A 25958-nucleotide genomic window follows, 5' to 3' on the forward strand; every position below is an offset into this window, starting at 1 on the left:
AAGATATAGTGATGGATTCCTTGGAAAAGGAGCCAAGCATGAGGCTAATTGAAGGGGTGGACTTCACCACACCAGATATGAGTATATCAGAGGATGTGGACATGCAGATGCATTAATCTGCTCCATGCTTTCTCTTTAGCTTTAGCTTTCTAATTTCTGTCTGTTTTTTGTTTAACAACTGGTTTATCTACCTTTTCTGTCATCCTTTTTGTTTTAATGATTACTCTTATTTGGAATGTGCGAGGTGCGGCTAGCGAGACTTTTAGGTGCATCTTTAAAGAATTGATGAGACAACATAGACCAGACATTGCTATTCTTTTGGAAACTAAGTGCAGTGGAGACAAAGCAAAAAGAGTGATACATAACCTTGGTTTCTCTTACTCTATTTTGGAAGAAGCTCAGGGATTTGTAGGAGGCATATGGATCTGCTGGAATAGACCAGATATCAACATAACCACCATAGAAAAGCATAGTCAATATTTATATGTTAAAATCCAAACTCAGAGTGAAAAGGAATGGTTCCTCACAGCAGTCTATGCCAGTCCTCAGAGCCAGAATAGAAGGGAATTATGGCCTAAAATTCTTAATATAGCTAATCAGACTATGGGAGATTGGTTGATAGCTGGTGATTTTAATGAAATTAAAGACAGCTCAGAAAAAAAAGGCGGTGCTACTATTAGTAACAGAGATTGCAAAGTGTTCTCCGGTTGGATAAATAGATGGGGTCTAATTGATTTGGGTTTCATAGGGTCTCGCTACACTTGGAGAGGACCACAATGGGAAGGACAAGATAGAGTCTTCAAAAGACTAGACAGAGCTCTCGCTAATCATTCTTGGAGGACAAGGTTTCATGAAGCCATGGTAGAAGTTCTTGCGAGAACAAACTCTGACCACCACCCCCTCCTTATTATAAATGAAAGAGAGAGGGTGAGAGGCCAAGATAGACCCTTCAGATTTGAAGCTATGTGGGGAATGCATCAAGAATTTCAAAACTGTCTGAACACTAGCTGGAACAAGAACAACTCTCTATTAGGATCCTTTGTGGATCTTAAAGAAGACCTCCAGAAGTGGAATAAAGAAACTTTTGGAAATATCTTCAAGATCAAGAGAAGAATTCTGAACAGAATAAGTGGCATTCAGAGGAGTAGATCGTATGGTAACAATCGGTATCTGGACAAATTAGAGCAAGATCTCAATAAAGAGTTAGAAAACGTACTAGATAAAGAAGAGACTTTTTGGATGCAAAAATCAAGACAACAATGGATAGTGGAAGGAGATAGGAACACCAAATATTATCATACTAAGACTGTCATTAGAAGGAGAAGGAACAAAATTCAGAAACTCAGAAGAACAGATGGAAGCTGGATAGAAGAGGATGATGAATTGAAAGACCATATCGTAAACCATTTTCAAAGCATCTATCAAGAACAGGTGAGCATTAGTCCAATTGAAAACTTATATGATACTTTACCTAATTTCAACGCTTATGTTTACATGAAACTCATAGCGGAGCCCACTGAAGAGGAAATAAAAAATGCTCTCTACAGTATTGGATCATTTAAAGCACTAGAAAGTGATGGATTCCCATCTCTTATCTACAAGAATAACTGGGATTTAATGAAATAGAAGCTGTATGATTTTATCAACTGCTACTGGCAATATCCGGATCTTATAAAGCAATGCAACAACACTCTACTAACTCTTGTGCCTAAACTTAATAGCCCAGAATTTATCTCTCAATTTCGGCCTATTGCTCTATGCAATGTGAGTTACAAAGTCTTGACCAAGATTTTGGTGGAAAGAATCAAATCGCATTTGAATGATAGAATAGCAGTCAACCAATCAAGTTTCATTCCGGGAAGGAAGATTCAAGATAATATTCTTATTGCCAAAGAGATGATGCACTCCATGAGGCGGATGAAAGGAAAGAAGCAATTTATGGCCATTAAAAATTGACTTCGAGAAAGCCTATGACAGGCTTAACTGGAGTTTCTTGGAAAAAAGACTTCAGGAGTTTAAATTTCCGGAGCACTTAATTAAAATCATTATGTCTTGCATTCAATCTGTCATTTATAATATCATTTGGAATGGTAGCAGAACTGAAGAATTTTCTCCTAATAGAGGCTTGAGGCAGGGAGACCCATTATCTCCCTATCTCTTTGTCATCTGTATGGATAAGTTATCCTATTTAATTGAGAATAATGTGCAAAATGAAAATTGGAGACCCATGAAAGTTGGGAGAGAAGGACCAAACATTTCTCACCTTATGTTTGCAGATGACCTTTTACTATTTACAGAAGCCACCAATGACCAAATAAGGAATGTTATGCAAGTGATGGATAATTTTTGTAAGGCCTCAGGCCTTAAGATAATAAGGAAAAAACTTCCATAGTTTTTTCTAAAAGTGCAACTGCTACCACTAGACAGGAGATCTCCAATCTCTCAGGCTTCAAAAAGCAAAAAGATCTTGGAAGATATCTTGGAGCCCTTATCACCAACAATGGGAGGAGTACAGATAATTTTAAAGAAATATTGGGAAGAGTCCTTAGCAAGCTGAAAGGGTGGAAGACTAAATGTTTGTCTTTGGCAGGGAGACTTACGCTAGCTCAAACTATTTTAAATCCAGTTTTGAACTACAATATGCAATATGAGAGGATACCCAAAGGAATATGTCTGGAGGTGGAAAAGATTCAAAGAAGTTTTATTTGGGGAGAGGAGCCTAACTAAAGAAGAATGCACCTGATTGGTTGGAAAACCCTTTGTCAACCGAAGCACTTGGGGGGTCTCGGATTCAGAAAACTGTCAACCATGAATGATGCGTTCATGCTCAAAGTCATATGGCAAGCAATGGAAAATCCGAAAGCTCTTTGGGTGAGGGTGCTATCCCATAAATATTGCAATGGGGGAAGATTAAACAACAATGCAAATTATAAGCCTACGGACTCAAGTTTGTGGAAGGAGCTTAAAAAGATCTGGCCTGTTTTCCAAGAGCGTTCTGTTCACTATGTTAGTAATGACTTATCCACCTATTTTTGGAGAGATCAATGGGTGGAAAGAAAAGGTATTTTAATAGAAAAGGCTATTAATCCTGTCAATGTGGATTTGGACAGTTTTGTGTGGGAATGGATATCTACAAATGGTGAGTGGGATTTAGAAAAGCTCAGACTCTATCTACCGCAAGACAGCATTGAAAAGATATGTCACATGAGCCCTCCAAAGGAAGAAAATGAGGATGACAAGGTGGGTTGGAAGCTTTCAATTGATAGAAATTTTGCAGTCAACACAACATACAAAAGTCTCTCAAATTGGCCAGAAAAGGTAAAAACTATTTGGACAAAGATATGGAGTTGGAAGGGACCTCAGCGAGAAAAAGTTTTCGTTTGGACAGCTATGCATAATAGAGTCATGACAAATCATAGAAAGACAAAATTATTTAGGGGAAATGGGGAATGTCAATTATGCAAGGGAGGCCAAGAAGATCTTATGCATGCTTTAAGGGATTGTCCTAAAGTTTCTACCATATGGATAAAACTCATTAAAACAACAGAAACTCCAAGATTTTTCCATCTCAATTGGGAAAATTGGATTGAAGTCAATTTCAGGCAACAAATGGGTAATAATCAGAATTTTGAGTGGAGGGACATCTTCATTCTAACTATCTGGAGACTATGGTATTGGCGCAATAGAGAAATTCACGAACAAAACTACAAGAGACCACCCAACCCACAAACAGAAATTATCAAGCAAGTGACTGAAATTAAAGAAGCCATGGAGAGGTCTTACCAGGTCAGTCGCCAAAGAAGGAGAATAGAGAAGCATGTCAAGTGGAAGCCGCCTCCAGAGGGATGGGTGAAGTTGAACACAGACGGGGCTGCACAGAAGAACCCAGGCAGAAGTGGCTGCGGTGGTCTTCTAAGGAATAATGAAGGGCGGTGGATTGCTGGTTTTTCACATCGAACTGGAGAAGCCACGGCGTTCACAGCAGAACTATGGGGAGTGGTAAAGGGATTAGAGCTTGCATGGACGATGGACTTCAGGAAAGTGGTCATGGAAGTAGATGCTGCTGCGGTGGTTCAGAGACTCAACGGAGGAAAGAAATTGGCCTCCCATCCAAATCCTGTAATTAGAAAAGTAAATGAGTGGAAAAGGAAGGATTGGAGTATACGTTTTGTACAAATTTATAGGGAAGGCAATAGATGTACTGATCGCCTAGCAAAAAAGAGTTTAAATTTAGATGATGATTTTGTGTTTTAGGATTTACCTCCTTTAGATCTAGTTAGTATCCTCAGTGATGATGAAATAGGGGCTACCTTACCCCGTTTAGTTTGTATTTAGGTTTTGTTTTCTTGGTTTTTATAACCCCATTTCAATACCAAAAAAAAAAATATTCAAATCAAAGTTCAACTTTTATAGATGGTGTGAAGTGACAAAAATGTAACATAATTAAAAATGACGGTCAACTTTTTATAAACCATTTCTATCTTTTTCATTCCAAAGTCCAAACTAACACTGTAGATTCTTTAATAAAAAGCCTAGAATTGAAGGTTTTACAGGTTCTATGAAATCATAAATAATTATAGATTCAAAAATTCCAAATTATTTCTAATTTAAACTAATTTCTAGATAATTTAATTGAGTTTGAAGGTCTAAAATTTTATGTGTGTATGTGTGGTTACATATATTGGCTATGTAAATGTTATTAAAATTAAAGTCACATGTGTGTATCTCTATATTTATGGTGGTTATATGTATTGGCTATACAAATGTTATTAAAATTAAAGACATATTTTTTAACAATACTTTTTAAAAAATATTATTACTAAATAATAAAAATTCGTTACTTTAATTTTAGCAACGTTAAAACACTATAGTCACTATAACCAATGCACCATACGAATATTAAAAAAAGGTGATTGTTCTCATACCCCAACATTTGTGATAAAACTCATATCCTGTATAGGTGGACCAATACAATATAGATATGTGGCATCATTAATTCTAGTCAATTAATAATTAAATAATTAAAAACTTAAAATTTAATATATTTTAAAAGTATTAATTATTATTTGTATACAAATACGAATACGTATATACTTTAATCATATATGGTTAACTATGGTTGAGTATTTTTGTTTATTAAAATTAATACAAAATTAAAATGAAAAATCTTTTCCCTTTCCATCAGCGTTGTCTTCCTCCCAAAACACCCACTAGTTACTGTTTTCTGTTCTAAGTTAGACTCTTGAACGCCCAACCCTTCAGATGTGAACCTCTCCACCATCGCCGTTCACTGCCGCCGCTCACCGACATCGCCGATCCTTCTATCTCACAGGCCTTCTCCTATCTCCATCTCCATCCCCCGTCGTTAGCCTCTGCGATCACGATTACAACGCCCCTGTTTCCGCCTCCAACAGCAGTGTTGCCGCCGTCTTTCACGTCCTGAGCCTCCGTGACCCCTGTGCTCGCCGCCTCCGATCCACCAGCGTAGCGACGTTCTCCATCACCATCGCTGACGTCCACACCCCTGACATTAGGCAGAAAATTTGTTCCATAAAGAAATCAACAAAATAAAACTGACGGTTTGAATATGCAAGAAACAAATCCAAATAACCAAAAAAAAATAAAATTCATTGTTTGAACAGAGGATGAACACCTAACCTAATGTCAGGGGTGTGGACGTCAGCGACAGTGATGGAGAACGCCGTTACGCTGGTGGATCGGAGACGGCGAGCACAGGGGTCACGGAGGCTCAGGACGTGAGAGACGGTGGCGACTCTGCTGTTGGAGGCGGAAACAGGGGCGCTGTAATCGTGGTTGCGGAGGCTAACGACGGGGGATGGAGATGGAGATAGGAGAAGGCCTGTGAGATAGAAGGATCTGGCGGTGTCGGTAAGCGGTAGTGAACGGCGGCGGTGAATGGCGATGGTGGAGAGGTTCAAATCTGAAGGGTTGGGCGTTCAAGAGTCTAACTTAGAACAGAAAACAGAAATAATTTTGTATTAATTTTAATAAACAAAAATACTTAACCATAGTTAACCATATATGATTAAAGTATATACGTATTCGTATTTGTATATAAATAATAATTAATACACTTTTAAAATATATTAAATTTTAAGTTTTTAATTATTTAATTATTAATTGACTAGGATTAATGATACCACATGTCTATATTGTATTAGTCCACTTATACAGAGTATGAATTTTATCATAAATGTTAGGGTATGAGAGCAATCACCATATTAAAATGCGTATATATATATATATACAGCCACCATGCATGACATCAATATATGAGTGATCAAACAAAAAAGGTATTAAGAAAAATATTGAAACCCAATTAACAGGGAAAAAAATTGTATTGTATATAAAGGATCGGGAAAATTAAAGATTATTCATAATACTAATTAAAAAGAGAAAAATACTAGAAGGCCAATCTTTTGGTGTAAAAAAAGTGAGAGTTCATTAGTATTTGTTCAAATATTAAAAAATTAAATAAACTGTTAATCACTTAGAATTTCTCGTAAAAAGAAAAAAACTGGTGTAAACTGTAAACCACAATGTTGCTATCTGAAGAAAGATTTGCTTTTGATGAAATAGCTCTCAAAAATAAAAAAAGAAAAAAGGAACTTATGATCTATGAAAGATTATAAAAGTTTGACAAACTTTATTAAATAATTAATTTAGTGTTTTAACTTTTAATAGTTGATTTCGACATAATTAGAAATAGCATGCATATAGTGTGATTGATGTTAACAAATAACATGTCATATAATGTGACACACCCTAAATGTGAATATCAGCAACGAGGAGTTCAAAAACATGTCATGTATAGTACAGCAACCAAGGATGTTTAAAACATGTAACATGAATTAATAAAAGAAAAGGGATAAGGGAAATCATAAGCATATAGTTACAATTGAGATATCAAACACCAAGTTAAAAATATTATACTAAGAAAAAATTATTCAACTGCTATGTAATGTTTATATTAAATTAATATCGATTCTTAACTCATATATATATATATATATCTGACTTGTTTAATTTGCAGCAGAATTGCATGTTTTAACATAAAGTACATTATTTATTCAGCCGATATAAAAATTAAATTAAATTTAATGTTCGGTATATATATAATTTACCTCAATCATGAATCTTACTATCTGCCGTGGTACACTACTGCATACAATAGATTTGAAATATCTAGTTTGCCTGTATGCAACAGTTACAAGTGTCATCTTATTAGTTACTTTTGAATAAAGAAAGTTACTTGAGCAATATAAAATCTGATTAAAGAAGCAGCCATAACAAGATGACAAACAATGAGAAACTGATTGAGATATTTTCTATTAGGTACTAGTTAGTGAAAAGTTCTATTAACTATTCGAAAACACACGTTTTGTCTAATTTATTTAACAGTGATATACGATAAATATGTCAGTCTCTTTAAAAAAATTAGATGGATGTGTGATATTTCTCTTATAACATATATATAATTATCAGATTTTAATTATTAAAATCTTAGATCACAAAAGATTATATAATATTATCTTATTTTATCTTATTATGCACACATATAAAATTTCTAAAGTCCAAATAATACACGATAACATTCAAAAACTAAACTGAATCACTCAAAAAATAAAAATCAATAATTAATAGAAGTCCAGAAAAAAGTTTACTCCCACAATTTTCTTTTAAGTTTACCAGTATTTAGGGATGTGTTTAAAGCAGGATATGCATGTTAGACAAAAACCTATTCAAGATGCGGATGGACGAGTGGACAAAGGGAATGAATGTTGTATATCACAATCACAGTAAGAAATTTTTATCAAATAAGGTTATCCAAAATTACTCATTTTGAAAGAAAAAAGTACCTACTACTAGTCTACTACTATGCCTATATTAGACAACATGTTTAATAAAACCAAACCACTTATAAATTTCCGTTTAGAAGACTAGTGAGTAGTGAAAATGTTTCTTTCTAACCACGAGATTCCATCGTTCCCCCGACTAAGAAGTAAGGAAGAAGTTTTGGACTACTTGGCAGTTTTGATAGCATAGACGTGACTATGTCTAATTGTTTAGAAATAATTAGTAGTACCATGAAGTTACGTAACTATACATATCAGATGCTACCTACCTTATACAAAATTGTTGGAGCTACTTTAAAGGTTTAAGCTAAGTGAAGAAGCTAAAGCAACCCTTTTATTACTTTGATATTTTCTAAACGTAACTGAGGATTTTTTTTCCAAATAAATGAATTAAATATTTTATTTATTTAAATATGTAATTTAAAAATATTTTACTAATTTGTATTGAATTATTTATCTCATTTATATTATATATAAGATAATTATACATATATTTTGTTTATATTTTAAATGATTTAAATCAATTTTGTTTACATCATATCTTGAGTACAAACAAAATATGTGTGAAATTTTTAGTTGATGACCATATCTTATTATATTGTGAATGAGATATGAGTATTTGTAAATATAAAAAATTTAATACTCTTAAAATAAAAAAATATTTATGGTATAATTGGTATCGATTTACAAAGTAAAAAACAATTTGTATTGATTTACAAAATAAAAATAATATAATTTATTACTATTTAGATCGAATTAAATCAATTACTAATAAAATTTAGATATACTATAATTTAAATTAAAAAATTAAAATGGTTATATCTTTAATATGTTTCTTTAGATAAGAGTTTAGCTTCTTTTTGGATTTACTTTATTTTTGTATAAGCCTTTTTTTTTCTTTTTATTTAGCTTATGTTATTTTTTAACTTTTGAGATTTACCAAAGATCGAATAAATTATTAAGATCTCCCATAAACCTTTTGTTTTTTTCTAATATTTCCAACATGATAAATAACCATAAAACAAACAAAATTTGGATGTTATATAATTTAAAATTTTTAAATAATTAATTTTTAAATTTTTAAATTTGTTATGTACTCTTTTAAATACAAATTTAGATGTTAGTTTTAGTTAAAAATTAAAATTTGGATGAAATATTAACAAATTCAATTTAGATTATAGTAGTTGAAAAGTTGGATTAAAAAAAAATTCAAATTATAATATCATTGTATAAAATTAAATTGTATTAAAACATGTAATTTAACCATTTTAAGATATTAGTAGCCGCGTCAAGATATAAGTAATTGCACGTTAAAAGAGAGAAAAAATTAAAAGTTTAAGCTATTTTTTTTGTAATAATACATATATCTCATTTATACTGTATCGTAAACGAGATATACTTTTATTTTAAACTCTGTATATCTCATTTGCAATCGAGATAAAGCAAAAAAAAAAGCATGATTTATATCGTTTACACTAGGGATGACAAATGGGTTGAAACCCGCCGGCCCAGATCGCGTAACTCGCCAAAAAAAGTAAGTTGGGATAAAAATTTGAGACTGATATAATAAAAATATCTGGCTAACCCACACCGCCTAATCCACGTATTTTGGTGGGTTTTGGTGGGGCGGAATAGGCTTGTCCGACAAGTTTTTGGCTTTGAGATGATAATTGAATTTATAACATTACTTTTGTGTTTGTATTTGGAATGTTTGTTCTTTTACTTTAAATTATAATTTGCACTATATTTAATTGATTAAAGACTTGTAGAATGTTTAATTATATATTTTGAAAATATTTATTTTGTTTTTGACAATGTTAGTTTCATTATTTTATTTTATAAAACTTGGTTAATAATGATGTTTATTAGATAGTTAGAATTATAAAGACTTTAGTATTTGTGAATTTAAAAATTATAAGTTTATTAAAATGATTGTGAAATTATATATTTTTAATATTTAATGGTTTAATAACTTAAAAAAAAAAAAAAAATTGGCGTGGCACCCGCTAATCCGCCGTTAGACGAAACGAGGTAGAAATTTTGGATCGCCTCAATAGACAGGGTGGGGCGGATTAAACCGCCAAATAGCATGATTTTGACTGGGCGGGGCAGAGTGCGGCGAGGCGAGGTGAGCATGCCCGTCTTCATCTAAGGGTGGCAATCGATAGGGTAGGGTAGGATTTGGAACCAACCTTAATCCTATATGCAGGTTGAAATTTTTATATAAACTCAACCCTACCCTACCCGCGAGTTGAGAATATTTCAACCCTAACCCTATCAATTTTTAATCTGCAGGTACCCGACCCTATCCGCGAGTTACTCGACTAGGTTGGATCGGATTGGATATCCGCAAGTAGGGTATATGTTGTCGTTTATTAAGTAACAAGATAAATAATATTACATAAATTAATAAATACTTCTCAAATTATATATATAGATAAATAAATAATTAATTTATTTATATAAAAAAATTATCGCGTAATTGAAAATAAAAAGTTTGGTCTTTAATTTAATAAAAAATATAAAAGAATTATATTTAAATGATTAGTTTTCTATCATATGATGCACGAACACTGACACAGACACAAGATACGACACGACACGGGACACGCCGACACGCAAATTTTAAAATCTTATAAGACACAGGGACATGCATACATATAAAATTTAAAGTATTTTTTTGGATAAATCGTAATCATATTTTGTTATTTTATTGATATTAAAATATAAATTAATTTCTTAAATTATTTTTAATGTCTCATTTTAATTATGTCAAGTATTTAAAATATTTTTTGTTTTAATAAATAATAATATATACTATATCTAAATTCATTTCAAGAATATATGTTAAGAATACGATTGGACACGTTGACATGTGATAGTATTTAGGGGTGTCCAAGCGTGTCTAGAGAAGAATTTTTTATTTTGTATTAAGACACGGTTGGACACAGCAGACACGTGTGTCGAACGAGTATCGGTAAGTGTCGTATCTAAAATATGTCTAACATGCGGATACGATAACTCAACGAAATGTCCGTATTTCATAGTTTCTATGATTTGTTGTTGATAAAATACTCAACCATACAATACACAGGTATTTATAATGATTAGTAATACTTATTTGTTTTGACTATTCTACAAAAACTTCTTTAATTCTTATTACCTGCTCCTAGCTCCTGGTTAGTTAAAAAAAAATATTTGATCTCACAGTTGGTGTCGTTTGAACATATTATATAACATTTTTCTTCATGAATCAAGTGGGGTATACATAGAGAATAACCGGATTAGATGGGATTGTGCTTGAGTACGATTATATAGGATATGATATACAGGGAAGATTGGCACTATGATAGCACATTGATAGGTGAAAAAATGTCGGTTAAGAAATTCTGATAAAAGTAACGTTGCAAGTACAGTCATAACCGACGAAAATTCTACTATCAATTTAATTTGGGTCACAATTAATAGAAATAAATAACCGGGAGTAGAATCCCGGATCGTTTCCCAAAGAGTAGACATAATGATGCAAATTATTGATCAAGATTTTTTTGAGTAATTTTTTTTGAAGTGAAGAATGAAAAAATAAATGGATAGAAATTAAAGCAATGAGCAGTAACAAGAGATGTTATGTATTTGAAATAAAAGACCTTGGTTAGGAGAGATAATTGGAATTTCTATCCTTGTTGTCTTTTCCAAGTGTAATAGCAAATGTTTATTGCTTCCACTTAGTCATCCTCTTGCAGTTGCAGGAAAGTCAAGTGGGTATCACTAACTCTAACTCACAAGTCCTAGTCACTTCAGGGGGAAGGACTAGAGTTGGTGAAAATCAAGTTAGCCAGCAATTTTCAATTACATATTACACTTGAGTATCACAACTCAAGGGTTTCCAATTAATCAACTCCTAAGCCAAGTTGAGAACTTTAAATCATTATCATGAATGCCATTTTCAGAAATATGTAATAGTAATAAATGAAGGACATGGTAATTTTGAGAAATTAATTAAATTAAAATTTGACGTGAACAATAAATAACACAAATCAAATATGTACTAAATTTAAACATAAAAATAATTCATTGCATTGACAAAATTCAAGATCAACAAAATCCAAATATGTATTTAAAGTAACTAAATGAAAAAGCAAAAGAAGTAAAAGTAATAGAGAAGCAATCTATAATGAGGATGACTTCAATTGAAGGTAGTAGCAGCTCTCTCAAATCCAATTCAAAAACAGAACTAAGGACATCCAAAACCAAGAGAAAAGTAGGTGTTTTTCTCTCTAGAATTCAAAACTAAAACAAAAACTAAGTGAAAAGTGAAAGTGTGTTAGTCTCCGATTGCCCCATGCCTCTAGTCTGTGTTTTTGGGCTTGAAACCGGGTCCAAATCAACTCAGAAATCACCCCAACAATTTCTGTTAAGAGTAGCACGGGACGCACTGTCACGTGTATGCGTCGGCCACGCGTACGTGTCGCTGAACTCCTGCGCTGGTCACGCGTACACGTCAGTCATGCGTGCGAGTCGATCCTCGCTTCTCAGCTCCTTAGTTTCTTGTGTTTCTTCCACTTTAACATGCTTTCTCTTCATCCTTTGAGCCATTCATATCCTGTAAACCTGAAAACACTTCACAAACACATCACAGCATCGAATGGTAATATAAGAGAATTAAAAATTGGCAATTTTAAGGCCTAGAAAACATGTTTTCAACCATATCAGAAAATTAGGAAGGAAATGAAAAACATGTATTTTACATGGATAAGTATGAGATTAGTTGACACAAACCCACTCAATTCAGCCCAAAATATATCATAAAATAGGGGTGTATCAAATCTCCCCATACGTAAACATTAGCATGTCCTCATGCTAAGCTTAAAGAGATCAAAAGAAAGAAGGGGAAAAAGGTGAGACTCATGCAATACAACCTATCCATGTGAATGCAACTACATGCTAAAATGCTTCTACCTACTTGGTTAAAAGTAAACATATTCTCCAAGACAAACATAAACTGGAATCCACTAATTCAAATCACACAATAAAGTACAAGTAAACTTGCAAGAAGAAAGCTCATGAAAGCCGGAAACAATTTATCGAGCATCGAACCCTCACTGGAAGTGTATACACTCTAATCACTCAAGTGTTTAAGGGTCGATTCTCTCGGTTCTCTACTAATCTTGCTTTCTAAGGCTTGCTTTTCTTCTACCAATCAACACAATTTAATGCACAAATATACATATCAAGAAGTCTTTTCAAGGGTTGTAATGTGGTTAGGGTCAAGGTAGGGATGTATTTGGTTAAGTGGACTAAAATCCGAATCCTTAATTAACCTAAACTTCTCATCTAATCTAAGACATTCCATGTCATTACAATGCAAAACCTACTACCCATTGATTATTTTGTCACAAATTCATGCACCTTGATGTCTTTTGAATGCAAATCATATGCATTAATTTAATTATTTCACTTGGGGGCATTTTGTCCCCTTTTTATTGCTTTCTCTTTTTCTTTCTTTTTTTTCTCTTTTTTTTTTCCTTTTTTTTCTTTTTTTTTATATGCATAGTGCATATGATTAAAGTGTTAGATGCATGAACAAGTGCCCAATTATATTCACATTTTCACATAAGAATATAAAATATCCAATTTCCTAAACATGTATTCCCCAATTCAATTTTCCCATACTTAATTCATGTGCACCTCACTAGTCTAAACTAATCAAGGATTCAAATTAGGGATATTTATTGTTTTTCACTTAGAGTTAGTGATGTGCTAATATAAAGAATAAATGGGGTAAAATAGGCTCAACATGGGGTTGCAAAGGGTAATGATAGGGTAAGGCCATATGGATATGTGAGCTATAGCGAAACAAGGCCTCAATCACATAAGTGTATGCATACATCAAACCATAGAAATATAGAATCAAGCAAGATATAGATCACAATTTTAGAGAGAACAACACACACCAAAATCAAACATTGGTTGAGAAAATGCAACCAATCAAATAGGTTCGAAGTCTCACTGGGTTTTGTGTGTTCGAGCTCTAAAACAATGTTCCAAATTAAATATCTTCAAACAAGTTTAACAAAAAAATTTAATTCAAATTAGTGAAATTCTATAAAATAGTGTCTTGAAAAAGAGTTTTATCACTTCAACCAAGTAGTACATAAATGCAAGCAACAACTACTCATGCAAGTTATCCTATCTAACAAAAGAAAAATAAAATATTGGTGTTGAGAGAGAGTTGTTACCTTCGGAAGTCAGTTACCGACCTCCCCACACTTAAGGCTTGCCACGGTCCTCCGTGCTATCAGTGATGAGCAAAGTGGGTTGGGGTCATCACTTCCATTGTCCGTCTCGTCATGGCTCTCCATGCTGTCATGTGAAGTGGAGTCCGGGGTATCAGTCTCTTCCAGAGGTGGGTGAGTACTAACAACGAGCTCCTTCAAGTAGTTGTATTGGTGCTTGTTGCGGCGCTTCATTTGCTCAATCCGTCGGCCTTGCCGGTCTAACCTCTCAAAGATCTCCGGTAGCAACTGATTGGTGGGTGGTGGTAGAGCGGAAGATGAAGGTGCGTCGAAGGACGGGCCTTGATAAACCATTATTTTTTGGTTTATATTGTGTTTAATTGTGCGGTTTTATCAAATCTTTGCCCACTTATTCATATGGTTAGCATGCATTTATAATTCTTTCCTAAAAATACTTTATGGTTGAAAACTTGCTTCCTAGAGACTTTTAATTATGTATTTTAATTCTCCTTTATTCCATTCGATGCCGTGATCTGTGTGCTAAGTGTTTCAGGCTTTATAGGGGCATGAATGACTTGGAGATTAGAAGAAAGCTTGCAAAAATGGAAGAAACACAAGAAATGGAGGAGATGACCAGCGAGAAGTAACACGGTCGCATGGCTCACGCGACTGCGTGACATAGAGGAAATTGCAGTGACGCGGACGTATGGCTCACGCGACCACGCGGATTAGAAACTGCACAAGTGACGTGAAGGCGTGGACGACACGCACGCGTGGCAAGGCAAAATGCTGGATGACACGAACGCCTGGATGACGCGATCGCGTGACGTGCGCGACCTGCAGAATCTGCAGAATTTGCTGGGGGCGATTTTGGGCCCTGTTTTGACCCAGTTTTCGGTTCAGAAAAGCAGATTAGAGCCAGGGAACATGCAGAGACCAGAGAACAACATACATTCCGCATAATTTTAGTTTTAGATATGATTTTACTCCTCCTCTAGGTTTTCTCTCTACACATTCATAGTTCTTAGTATTTTGATTTCATTGCTTTTTGGATTGGGATATTGAGAAGAGTTACTACCTCCGTCAAGACTTCGTCATTCTAGTTTGTTTTCCTTACCTGTCACTTACTCTTCCATGTCCTTTATTTACTCAAGATTGTTATTGGATTATTTTTAGAATTTATTAATACAAGAACTATCTTTATTTTTTATTGATCCTTTTAATTATTAGCTATCATGTTTTTCAATACTTCCTTTTCTTATTTCATGGATTTTACAAACATAATGAGCGAGTAGTCCCATAACTTGATTGAAAGTTGATTGATAGGAAGACCTTGAGTTGGATGCTCAAGAGTGAAATTATAATTGGGATTCGCGTTGGGTCGCCATCTAATCACTGACACTAATCCTCCCAAAGGGAGAGGATTAGAAATTGTGAATAGAAACTGACTTCCAACTTGCTTGACTTTCCTTTATCCGGTAAAGGATAACTGAGCAGACAACCCTCAATTACTAATTGATCTTGAGAGTACTCCATCAAGGATAGGGCTTCCAACTAATCTACTCCCAGTCAAGGTTTATCAACTCAAACCATTTTTTTTTGAAAATATCTGATTAATAAAATAGCACATCTTTCTGCAACTCGTTGGGAGACGACCTGGGATTCACTCCCAGTATTTTAATTTTAATTTTGTGACAACCCTTCTAAATTGACAAGCGAATTTTCGGTTGGTTAAGAACTGTACTTGCAACGTATCTCTTATAATAATTTCTTAACTTGCCAATTTCCACCACGTCAGGCCTTCAGTCCGGCTCACAGAAGGTGCTGGAAGTCTGATATACTTTCCATTCGAGACAAATTCACCATCCCTAGGGATCATGGCCTTCGTATCCCCAACCCGATAGGACACGCTTGCTGTAGATACCAAGTCTGTAACCAATGCGGGAAAAGGTAGGTTGCCCGCGATCTGCACTCGTCCCATAGTCTGTCGGATGAATCGTGGCAAGTTGAGAGGTTGCTCTGTGAGAATGCACCAGACGAGAACGGCCATGTCAGCAGTGAAAGTGGAGTCATGAGTGCTCGGAAAGATGTAGTAGGACATGATCTGTGCCCACACGCGAGCCTCCAAGGTGAGTGCTTGGGCGGAGATGCTCTTGGGTCGAGTCCGGTGTTGTCCATAGATCCAATTGCTGTCAGGTTGGGTGATGACTCTGAGGACATTTTTCTAGTCAAACTGGTATGTCTGGCGCTCAAGCTGAGCCTCTTGATAAGCATCCAACCCCTCCGGGCTAGGTAAGAGATCAAGTACTCTCTGGTTGGCACCTTCTGAGACAGGGACTTGCTTTTGGCGCATAGACTGACTGCAGGGTAGGCGAGTTGGCGTAGAATTCTACTACCCAAGAGAGATTCGCTTCTCGCGACTGCCTCTGTAAGAATCCCCACCGTTTTTTTCAATGCGGGGCACCACAAAGTCAATGAAATGCATTGGAAGAATAAGGAGGTGCTCATTATGATAGTTTCTCTCTGCTAAGACGGGGAACATCTACTCACAGTAACGGTTAGTGAATCGTGCGGAGTCCCGTGCAGGAAATGGCTTCTCCGCTTTATCAACTCGGATGATCCTCTTCACCCGCTTAGTAGGTGGCTTGACCCTTGTGGATGGTTGCGCCTTAGCCGGTGCTCTTTTAGTTCCCTTCTTCGTCGGTGTCTTGTCAGACGCCTTCTCTTTTCCTCCCGTGATGGCCATCCTAAGAAAGAAGAAAGAGAAAGAATGTCAAATTTAGATAGCTAAAACCAGAAGGAAAAAAGTCCAAGGGATAATGAATGCCAAAGAAGAAGATAGTGTCTTAAATACATGGTAGCAACAACATGCACAGAAGACATCAATTGAAATCATGAAGGCATATCATAACAACTAGATGTAAGAGGGATAAAAGCATGCAAGTAACAAGCATGAGAAGAATAGCTCAAGCATCAATATCAACAATAATAGTCATATGTCATAAAATAGGTAGCACTTGTAAGATGACAATTAATGAATACTAAATACAATACACATGGATTGCAAGGGTTGTTAAAAAGAGGCCTTAAGGTGCAAGAATAATTTATAAAATAAGTCAAAATATCATGAGAGCTTTTTCACAAATACTTGATGTGCAAAGTAAAAATAGGAAGTAAGGTAATCAATCCAAGTGTATAGAATACCCAAAATAACATGCCAATTGTCAAAGCACACCTCATAACACAAACAAGCTAAGATATAGCAAAATAATCACCCAAATAAAACTCCAACACCAACATAAAATGCAAGATATTAGAAATTATAAATAACAAAGTTAATATGGAATTAAAAATAAATAAAATAGTCAACTGCAAGAAATAAAAGAAGAATAAAAGAGTAGAAGAGAGGAAGAAAAGAAACCTTAAAAAGAAGATAAAAATCGGGGGTTAAATGGGAGTAAGAATGAGAGAAGAGGAGTAAAAAGAGAAAAAGAAAAAGGAAAGAAAATTGTGGCTGCCGGAGGTGGTGGTCTCCAGTGGTAGTCCGCCGGTGGTGGTGGAGGAGAAAGCGAAAGAAGGAAGAAGTAGAAAGAAAGAAAGAAGAAGAATTAGGATTAGAGAGGGAAGAGAAGAATGAAAGAAAAGAAATCTGGGTTGCACGCTGAATTAAGTGACGCGGTGCTTATGACACGCGCGCGTCGCCCACGCGTACACGTGAGTAAGAAAAAAATCAAGTGACGCGTAAGCATCGGTCATGCGTACGCGTGATCACTAGTCGTGCCAGACGCACAATTCCAGCATCATACCCGCACAACTCTCTGTTCAATATACCAAATTACGCCGATGTTCATTCCACGCGTACAGGTCGCTGACGTACACGCGCGGAACCCCAAAATGGCTAGTGATACGTACGAGTGGACCACGCATACGCGTGATGTGGTTTGTGCGCCAGGCACCCCACCCGCACCGTTCCAGCGTAATTCTCTGTTCAGAATACTAGAGGGCGAACTTCCATAAGACGCGTGCACGTCATGTGCTTTTTTTTTGAATAAAATGGAGATATGATTAAGTAAAAATTAACCAAAGACAAAGAATGAAATAAATAGAAGAACATAGATAAAATAGAATTATAAAAAAGGAAGTTTATACCATGGTGGGTTGCCTCCCACCTAGCACTTTTCTTTAACGTCCTTAAGTTGGACGGTCCATAAGCTCAGTCCTCTTCCCTTGTTGGATCCATCAAGAGGAAGATCTCCAGCTCCTTGTTGTTCTTCATCTTCTCTCTATGATAAAGCTTTAGGTGGTGACCATTAACTTTAAAGATTGTAGGGCTTGAAGGGTGACTCAAGTGGAAGACCCCATATGGCTCAGCCTTTTCCATCCTATAAGGTCCTTCCCACCTTGATCTCAACTTGCCTGGCATTAGTCTCAACCTTGAGTTATAGAGGAGGACTAAATCCCCAACTCTAAACTCTCTTCTGTTGATGTTCTTATCATGCACCGCCTTTACCCTCTCTTTATAGAGCATTGCATTTTCATAAGCTTCCAAACAAAGGCACTCAAACTCTACCAACTGTAGCTTCCTTTCAATTCCGGCTCCCCCCAATCCTGAGTTACATTCCTTTACGGTCCAATAAGCCTTGTGTTCCAGCTCTACCGGGAAATGGCAAGCCTTTCCATAGACTAGCCGGAACGGACTCATACCAATTGGCGTCTTATAAGCCGTCCGGTAAGCCTATAGCGCATCTCCGAGCTTAGAACTCTACTCCCTCTTATGAGGCTTCACAATCTTCTCTATTATGCACTTAATTTCCCGATTAGAGACCTCGGCTTGGCCATTTGTTTGGGGGTGGTAGGCCGTAGCCACCTTGTGAATGATGCCATATTTCTTCATCAAACCTGTCATTCTCTTGTTACAAAAATGAGAGCCTTGATCACTCACGATTGCTCGTGGTGATCCAAAGCGACAAATGATGTTATTCCGAATAAAAGAGAGAACCATATTAGCAGCATCAGTACGGGTAGGAATCGCTTCCACCCACTTGGAGACATAATCAATAGCCAATAGGACATATAAGAAACCATTAGAGTTTGGAAAGGGACCCATGAAGTCAATACACCAACATAAAAAATTTCGCTAAACAACATGGTTTGTTGGGGTATCTCATCCCTTTTGAAAATATTTCCAAACCTTAGGCATTGTGGGCAAGAATTACAAAAGAGAGATGCATCCTTAAAGAGTGTAGGCCACCAAAATCTGCAGTCTAAGATCTTTCTAGCAGTTCTTTAAGGACCAAAGTGGCCACCACCCTCAGAAGAGTGGCAAGCCTCTAAGATAGACTGAAACTCGGATTGTGGAATACATCTTCGAATTATTAGTCAGCACCACATCTCTACAAATATGGGTCATCCCATATGTAATATTTGGACTCGCTCTTGAGCTTATCCCTTTGATGTTTAGAGAAATTGGGAGAAAAGGTACGACTAACCAAATAATTAGCTATGGGTGCATACCAAGAAACCATCTCAGATATTGCTTGCAGGCTATCAAGTGGAAATGCATCATTGATAGGAGTGGAGTCACTTTTAATATGTTCTAGGCGACTTAAATGGTCCGCCACCAAATTTTGGGAACTACTCCTATCTTTGATCTCTAAATCAAATTCTTGCAATGACAATATCCAACAGATTAACCTTGGTTTAGACTCTTTCTTAGCTAACAAGTATTTCAAAGCCGCATGGTTTGAATATACTACCACTTTGGTTCCAAGTAAATAAGCTCAGAATTTATCCAAAGCAAAAACAATAGCTAAAAGTTCTTTTTCGGTGGTAGTATAATTAGACTAGACACCATCTAAAGTTTTAGAAGCATAAACAATAATGTATGGGTCCTTACCTTCGCGTTGAGCTAGTGTTGCTCCTACCGCATAGTTTGATGCGTCACACATGATCTCGAACGGCTTATTCCAGTCAGGCCTTCTCACAATAGGAGCTTGGGTCAAGGCAATCTTCAGCTTGTCAAATGCTTCCATGCAGTCCTCACTCAAGTCAAACTCTACGTCCTTCTGTAGCAGACGGGACAAAGGTAGTGCAACCTTACTGAAGTCCTTGATAAAACATCGGTAGAAACCTGCATGACCAAGAAAAGAGCGGACTTTCCTCACAAAGGAGGGGTAAGTTAAACCAAAAATAACATCAACATTTGCAAGATCAATAGATATATCAGTATTAGAAACAACATGGCCTAGAACAATACACTACTTTACCATAAAATGACATTTTTCAAAATTAAGTACAAGGTTTGAACCAGTACATCTTTCTAATACTCTAACTAGACTATCCAAACAAAGGTCAAAGAAATCACCATAAACACTAAAGTCATCCATAAAAACTTCCATACAATGCTCAAGAAGATCTGAGAAGATACTCATCATGCACCTTTGAAACGTAGCGAGTGCATTACATAAACCAAACGGCATTCTCTTATATGCATACGTTCCAAAGGGGCATGTAAAAGTTGTTTTCTCCTGATCTTCTGGAGCAATATGGATTTGAAAATAACCAGTATAACCATCTAAGAAACAGTAGTGTGATTTACCTGACAGGTGATCAAGCATTTGATCAATGAAAGGTAGTGGATAGTGATCCTTGCGAGTAGCCAGTTCAAGCACCTGTAATCAATGCACACTTTCTAGGAATTCTGCACCCTTGTAGCCATGAGTTCCCCATTCTCATTCTTCACTGTTGTGACACCAGACTTCTTCGGAACCACCTGCACTGGACTAACCCATTCACTATCCGAGATTGGATAGATAATGTCGGTTTCAAGCAGTCGGTTCACTTCCTTCTTCACAACTTCCAGAATTGTGGGGTTCAACCGCCTTTGAGGTTAACGGATAGGCCTCGCTCCCTTCTCTAGAAAAATACGGTGCTCACAGACTTGAGGGCTTATACCTACTATGTCCGCCAAACTCCACCCAATAGCTTTCTTGTTTCTTCTCAGCACACTAAGCAGATGCTCCTCTTGTTGGGAAGTAAGTTCCTTTGCAATGATAATGGGAGCTGTTGATTATCTTCAAGATAAGCATACTTTAGGTGAGGTGGAAGAGGCTTCAACTCCATCTTCAGCTCATGGCTTGGCACTTGATCATCCGGAACCACTGGAGGTGGCAAGGTGTCTTCAGTAGACTCAGAGGGCTTTCCCACACTTGCACCTTGAGCCATGTTCTTCTCATCAACTGCCTCTTGGTGAACTTCAGCCACAGTCTCATCAATAATATCACACTGGAAGATAGATTGGTCTTCTGGTGGGTGCTTCAAAGCTTCATCAAGGTTGAAGCTCACTGCTCTTCCATCAATTTCAAATGAATATGTACCCGAGAAGGCATCCAATTTAAACCACGAAGTCTTCAAAAATGGCCTTCCAAGAAAGATGGATGAAGGTCTTCCTGAGTCATTTGGGGGCATCTCTAGAATGTAGAAGTCAATAGGAAAAGTTAACCCCTTAATGCTCACCAAGACGTCTTCCGCAATGCCAACTACTGAAATTATGCTCTTATCTGCCAAAACAAAATGTGCTGCCGACCTTTTCAAGGGTGGAAGCCTCAAAGCATCATATACAGACAATGGCATAATACTAACACATGCACCTAAATCACACATGCAGTCAACAAACTGTACGCCCCCTATAGTGCATGTATCCATACAAGGACCGGGATCACCACATTTCTCCGGTATAGCACCCATAAGAGTGGAAATCGAGCTACCCAAAGGGATAGTTTCTAAATCATGGATCTTTTCCTTATTCATACATAAATCTTTTAGAAACTTAGCATACTTAGGAACCTGGCGAATAGCATAAAAAAGGGGAATAGTTACCTCAACCTTTTTGAAGATCTCCACCATCTTGGGGTCTAGCTCCACTTGTTTTTTAGCCCTCCTAGCAAGGTGTGGAAAAAGAATGGAAATGGCTTCTCTCACAATATCATCTTCCTTAGATACTCCATTCCTTGTTTGAGCAACTTCTTCTTCAATCACATCCTGTACCTCATCCTCTTCTTCAACATCTTCTACCTCAACAACATCTTTAACTTAAAATGTCTTCTCTTGAGCTTGGCTCCTCGGGACTCCTCTCTTGCAATGTAGTGCCAGACCTCAAAGTAATGGCATTAATTCCACCCTTGGGGTTAGGTAAAGGTTGAAAGGAAAGTGCACTAGAGCTTGAAGGTTGATTGTTGGAGGTAGATGGTGGGTCCATACGAGATATAAGGGCTTGTAGAGTTGAGGTAAAACTGGTGAGGCTAGAGGTGAGTGAATTTTGAAGCTCTCTTTATCCTTGACGGATATAACAAAGTGCTTTATCTTGGTTGGAGGAAGAAGGAGGGTAGGTAATTTGAGGGACTTGTGGTTGGTTGTGTTGAGGTGCTTGAGCTTGCCTTTGGTGAGGTGGTCGATAACTTTGGCCTTGGTTTTGCTGTTGGTATGGAGGGTCTTGTTGATACCTATTTTGTTGGTAGTTATTATTCCACCTTTGATTTCCACCATTGTCTCTACCTCCTTGGTTGTAGTTATCCCTCAATCATTGGTTGGAATTTTCTCTCCACCTTTGGTTGGAATTGTCTTGCCAACCTTGATTGTAGTTACCACCTTGATTATAATTACCGCCTTGTTGATAGTACCCTTGATTCAGACGGTTGTAATAAGCATTGGTAGCCACCAAGCTGTTGTCCTCTTGGAGTTGTGGACATTCATCAGTGTAGTGAGAATAGCAAGCGCATATTCCACATACTCTCTGAGGGACCAACTGTTGACATTGTTGCTGTGGAGGAGGCCGAGGTTGTTGTTGATTGAGCTGGAGTTGCTTGAGTATATTGATCATCTCTCTTAAAGTCTTGGTGAAAGCAGCGGTCTCACTACTAGAGGAAACTTCCGCAACAACCTTGGGATGATTGTTCATTTGCCTTGCATTTTGGGTAGACTCAGCTAGATCGGTGATCAGTTGCCACGCTTCTATCGCCGTCTTGTACTTCGTCAGAGAGCCATTACTCGCAGCATCTAAGAGGGTCTTGTCTCAGGGCTTCATACCTTGGCAGAAATAGCTAATCAACACCAACGGGTCAATCATGTGATGGGGACATGAGTCAAGGAGATTTCTGAAGCGTTCTCAATACTCATAGAGAGTTTCTGATTCACCTTGAATGATACAGGAAATCTCTTTCCTCAATCTATCTGTAACCTCTGCTGGAAAGAACTTGTCCAGGAATTCCCTTCTGAGCAAATCCCAGTTAGTAACAACAGCTTCAGGTTGAGTGTAGAACCACTCCTTTGCCTTTTCCTCAAGAGAAAATGGGAAGGCATATAGCCAAACGGCAATCTCATCCGCACCATGCCACCTAGTAGTTGAGCAGGCTGTTTGAAAATCTCTAAGGTGCTTGATAGGCTCTTGAGCAGGTATACCATGGAATTTAGGCAGCAGATTGATCAATGCGGTCTTCAGTTCAAAATCCGCAATCAAATTCGGATGACGCGCTTGATATGGCTACAGTGTAAAATCCGGAGCTTCCGCTTCCTTAAGTGTAATTCTTCTAGGAGCTGCCATAGTATCTGCACCTAAATCAACAGAAGAGGCGTCAATGGAATTAGTAGGAGAGGAACTAGTTTCTTCCTTAAATGACGCTTCAGACTCAACCTCAGATAAGACTGGTGAATTGGCCGAAACCCCTTCACCACCCTCAGAGGCTAACCGACACCGAGCTCACCTAATACGTGAAATAGTCTTTTTAATCTCAGGATCAAATGCGGCTAAGCTCGGATCCGGTAATGAATGTGTCATTCAATGAAAGAAATATAGGGCTCATGGTAATAAAATATACTAAGAAAAGATATAAATAATAATTACTACTAATAAACAGAAGACACACCAATAAAAAAAATAAAATATGCAATTATGTAAATATAAAAATATTTACACCAACCAATAATTTAGCACACATATCCAACTCCTCGACAACGGCGCCAAAAATTGATGGGTGGAAAAATGCCGGTTAAGAAATTCTGACAAAAGTAGCGTTGCAAGTACAGTCTTAACTGACGAAAATTCCACTATCAATTTAATTTGTGTCACAATTAATAGAAATAAATAACTGGGAGTAGAATCTCGGGTCGTTTCCCAAAGAGTTGACACAATGATGCAAATTATTGATCAAGATTTTTTTGAGTAAGTTTTTTTTGAAGTGGAGAATGGAAAAATAAATGGATAGAAATTAAAGGAATGAGCAGTAACAAGAGATGTTATGTATTTGAAATAAAAGACCTTGGTTAGGAGAGATAATTAGAATTTCTATCCTTGTTGTCTTTCCCAATTTTAATAGAAAAGATTATTGCTTCCACTTAGTTATCCTTTTGCAGTTGCAGGAAAGTCAATTGGGTATCACTAACTCTTTCTCACAAGTCCTAGTCACTTCAGGGAGAAGGACTAGAGTTAGTGAAAATCGAGTTAGCCAGCAATTTTCAATTACAGATTACACTTGAGTATCACAACTCAAGGATTTCCAATTAATCAACTCCTAAGCCAAGTTGAGAGCTTTAAATCATTAACATGAATGCCATTTTCAGAAACATATAATAGGAATAAATAAAGGACATGGTAATTTTGAGAAATTAATTAAATTAAAATTTGGCGTGAACAACAAATAACGCGAATTAAAAACGTACTAAATTTAAACATAAAAAAAATTCATTGCATTGACAAAATCCAAGATCAACAAAATCCAAACATGTATTCAAAGTAACTAAATGGAAAAAACAAAAGAAGTAGAAGTAATAGAGAAGCAATCTATAACGAGGATGACTTCAATTGAAGGTAGTAGCAGCTCTCTCAAATCCAATTCAAAAACAGAACTAAGGACATCCAAAACCAACAAAAAAGTAGGTGTTTTTCTCTCTAGAATTCAAAACTAAAACTAAGTGAAACGTGAAAGTGTGTCAGTCTCCAGTTGCCCCCTGCCACTAGTTTGTGTTTTTAGGCTTGAAACTAGGTCCAAATCAGCCCAGATATCACCCCCAGCGATTCTGTTAAGTGCAGCACGTGACGCACTATCACGTTTACGCGTCAGCCACGCGTACGCGTCGCTGAACTCCTACGCTGGTCACGCGTACGCGTCGATGTAAGATTCTCCAAGTCATGCGCACGCGTCAGCCATGCGTGCGTGTCGATCCTCGCTTCTCAGCTCCTTAGTTTCTTGTGTTTCTTCCACTTTGACATGCTTCCTCTTCATCCTTTGACCCATTCATATCCTGTAAACCTGAAAACACTTCACAAACACATCACGGCATCGAATGGTAATGAGAATTGAAAATTGGCAATTTTAAGGCCTAGGAAATATGTTTTCAACCATATCAGAAAATTAGGAAGGAAATAAAGAATATGCATTTTACATGGATAAGTGTCTGATTAGTTGACACAAACCCACTCAATTCAACCCAAAATATATCATAAAATAGCGGTGTATCACACATGTATATATGCAAGACAGAGCCCAAATATACCGCATCATTTTCTCTGGTATAGGTCCTTGGATTATTAGTATAGTGCAGAAAGGGGTATCCATGTTGAAGTATAGGGGTGGCAACGGGACGGGTAGGGGCGGATTTTTGCTCTACCCGACCCTGTCCCGCCTTACAATAATCCGCGTGAAACCCGCCCCGCTTCTATCCGCGGGTAGTAAATGGTTGAACCCTAACCCGCTCCTGCGGGTACCCGCCCCGCCCCTACCCGCCCTTATAATTATTAAAATCTAATAAATAAAATTAAATTTCAAAATTTATATAATCATCATCAGATACA

General features: G+C 36.8%; 1 protein-coding gene across 1 annotated transcript; it reads left to right on the forward strand.

Annotated features, from left to right (window-relative positions):
* The first annotated feature begins 216 nt into the window (after positions 1-216).
* LOC112778674 (uncharacterized) lies at positions 217-1626 on the forward strand. Its single transcript, XM_025822970.1, has one exon. The coding sequence runs from the start codon at positions 217-219 to the stop codon at positions 1624-1626; it is 1410 nt and encodes a 469-aa protein (XP_025678755.1).
* Positions 1627-25958: the final 24332 nt, after the last annotated feature.

This window comes from Arachis hypogaea, chromosome 19 (assembly GCF_003086295.3).
Source record: "Arachis hypogaea cultivar Tifrunner chromosome 19, arahy.Tifrunner.gnm2.J5K5, whole genome shotgun sequence".
NCBI classification, from domain to species: Eukaryota; Viridiplantae; Streptophyta; class Magnoliopsida; order Fabales; family Fabaceae; genus Arachis; species Arachis hypogaea.

Bases quoted from the DNA above. Each gene is read 5' to 3' on its own strand.
- LOC112778674 (XM_025822970.1), top strand. From the start codon at position 217: ATGATTACTCTTATTTGGAATGTGCGAGGTGCGGCTAGCGAGACTTTT.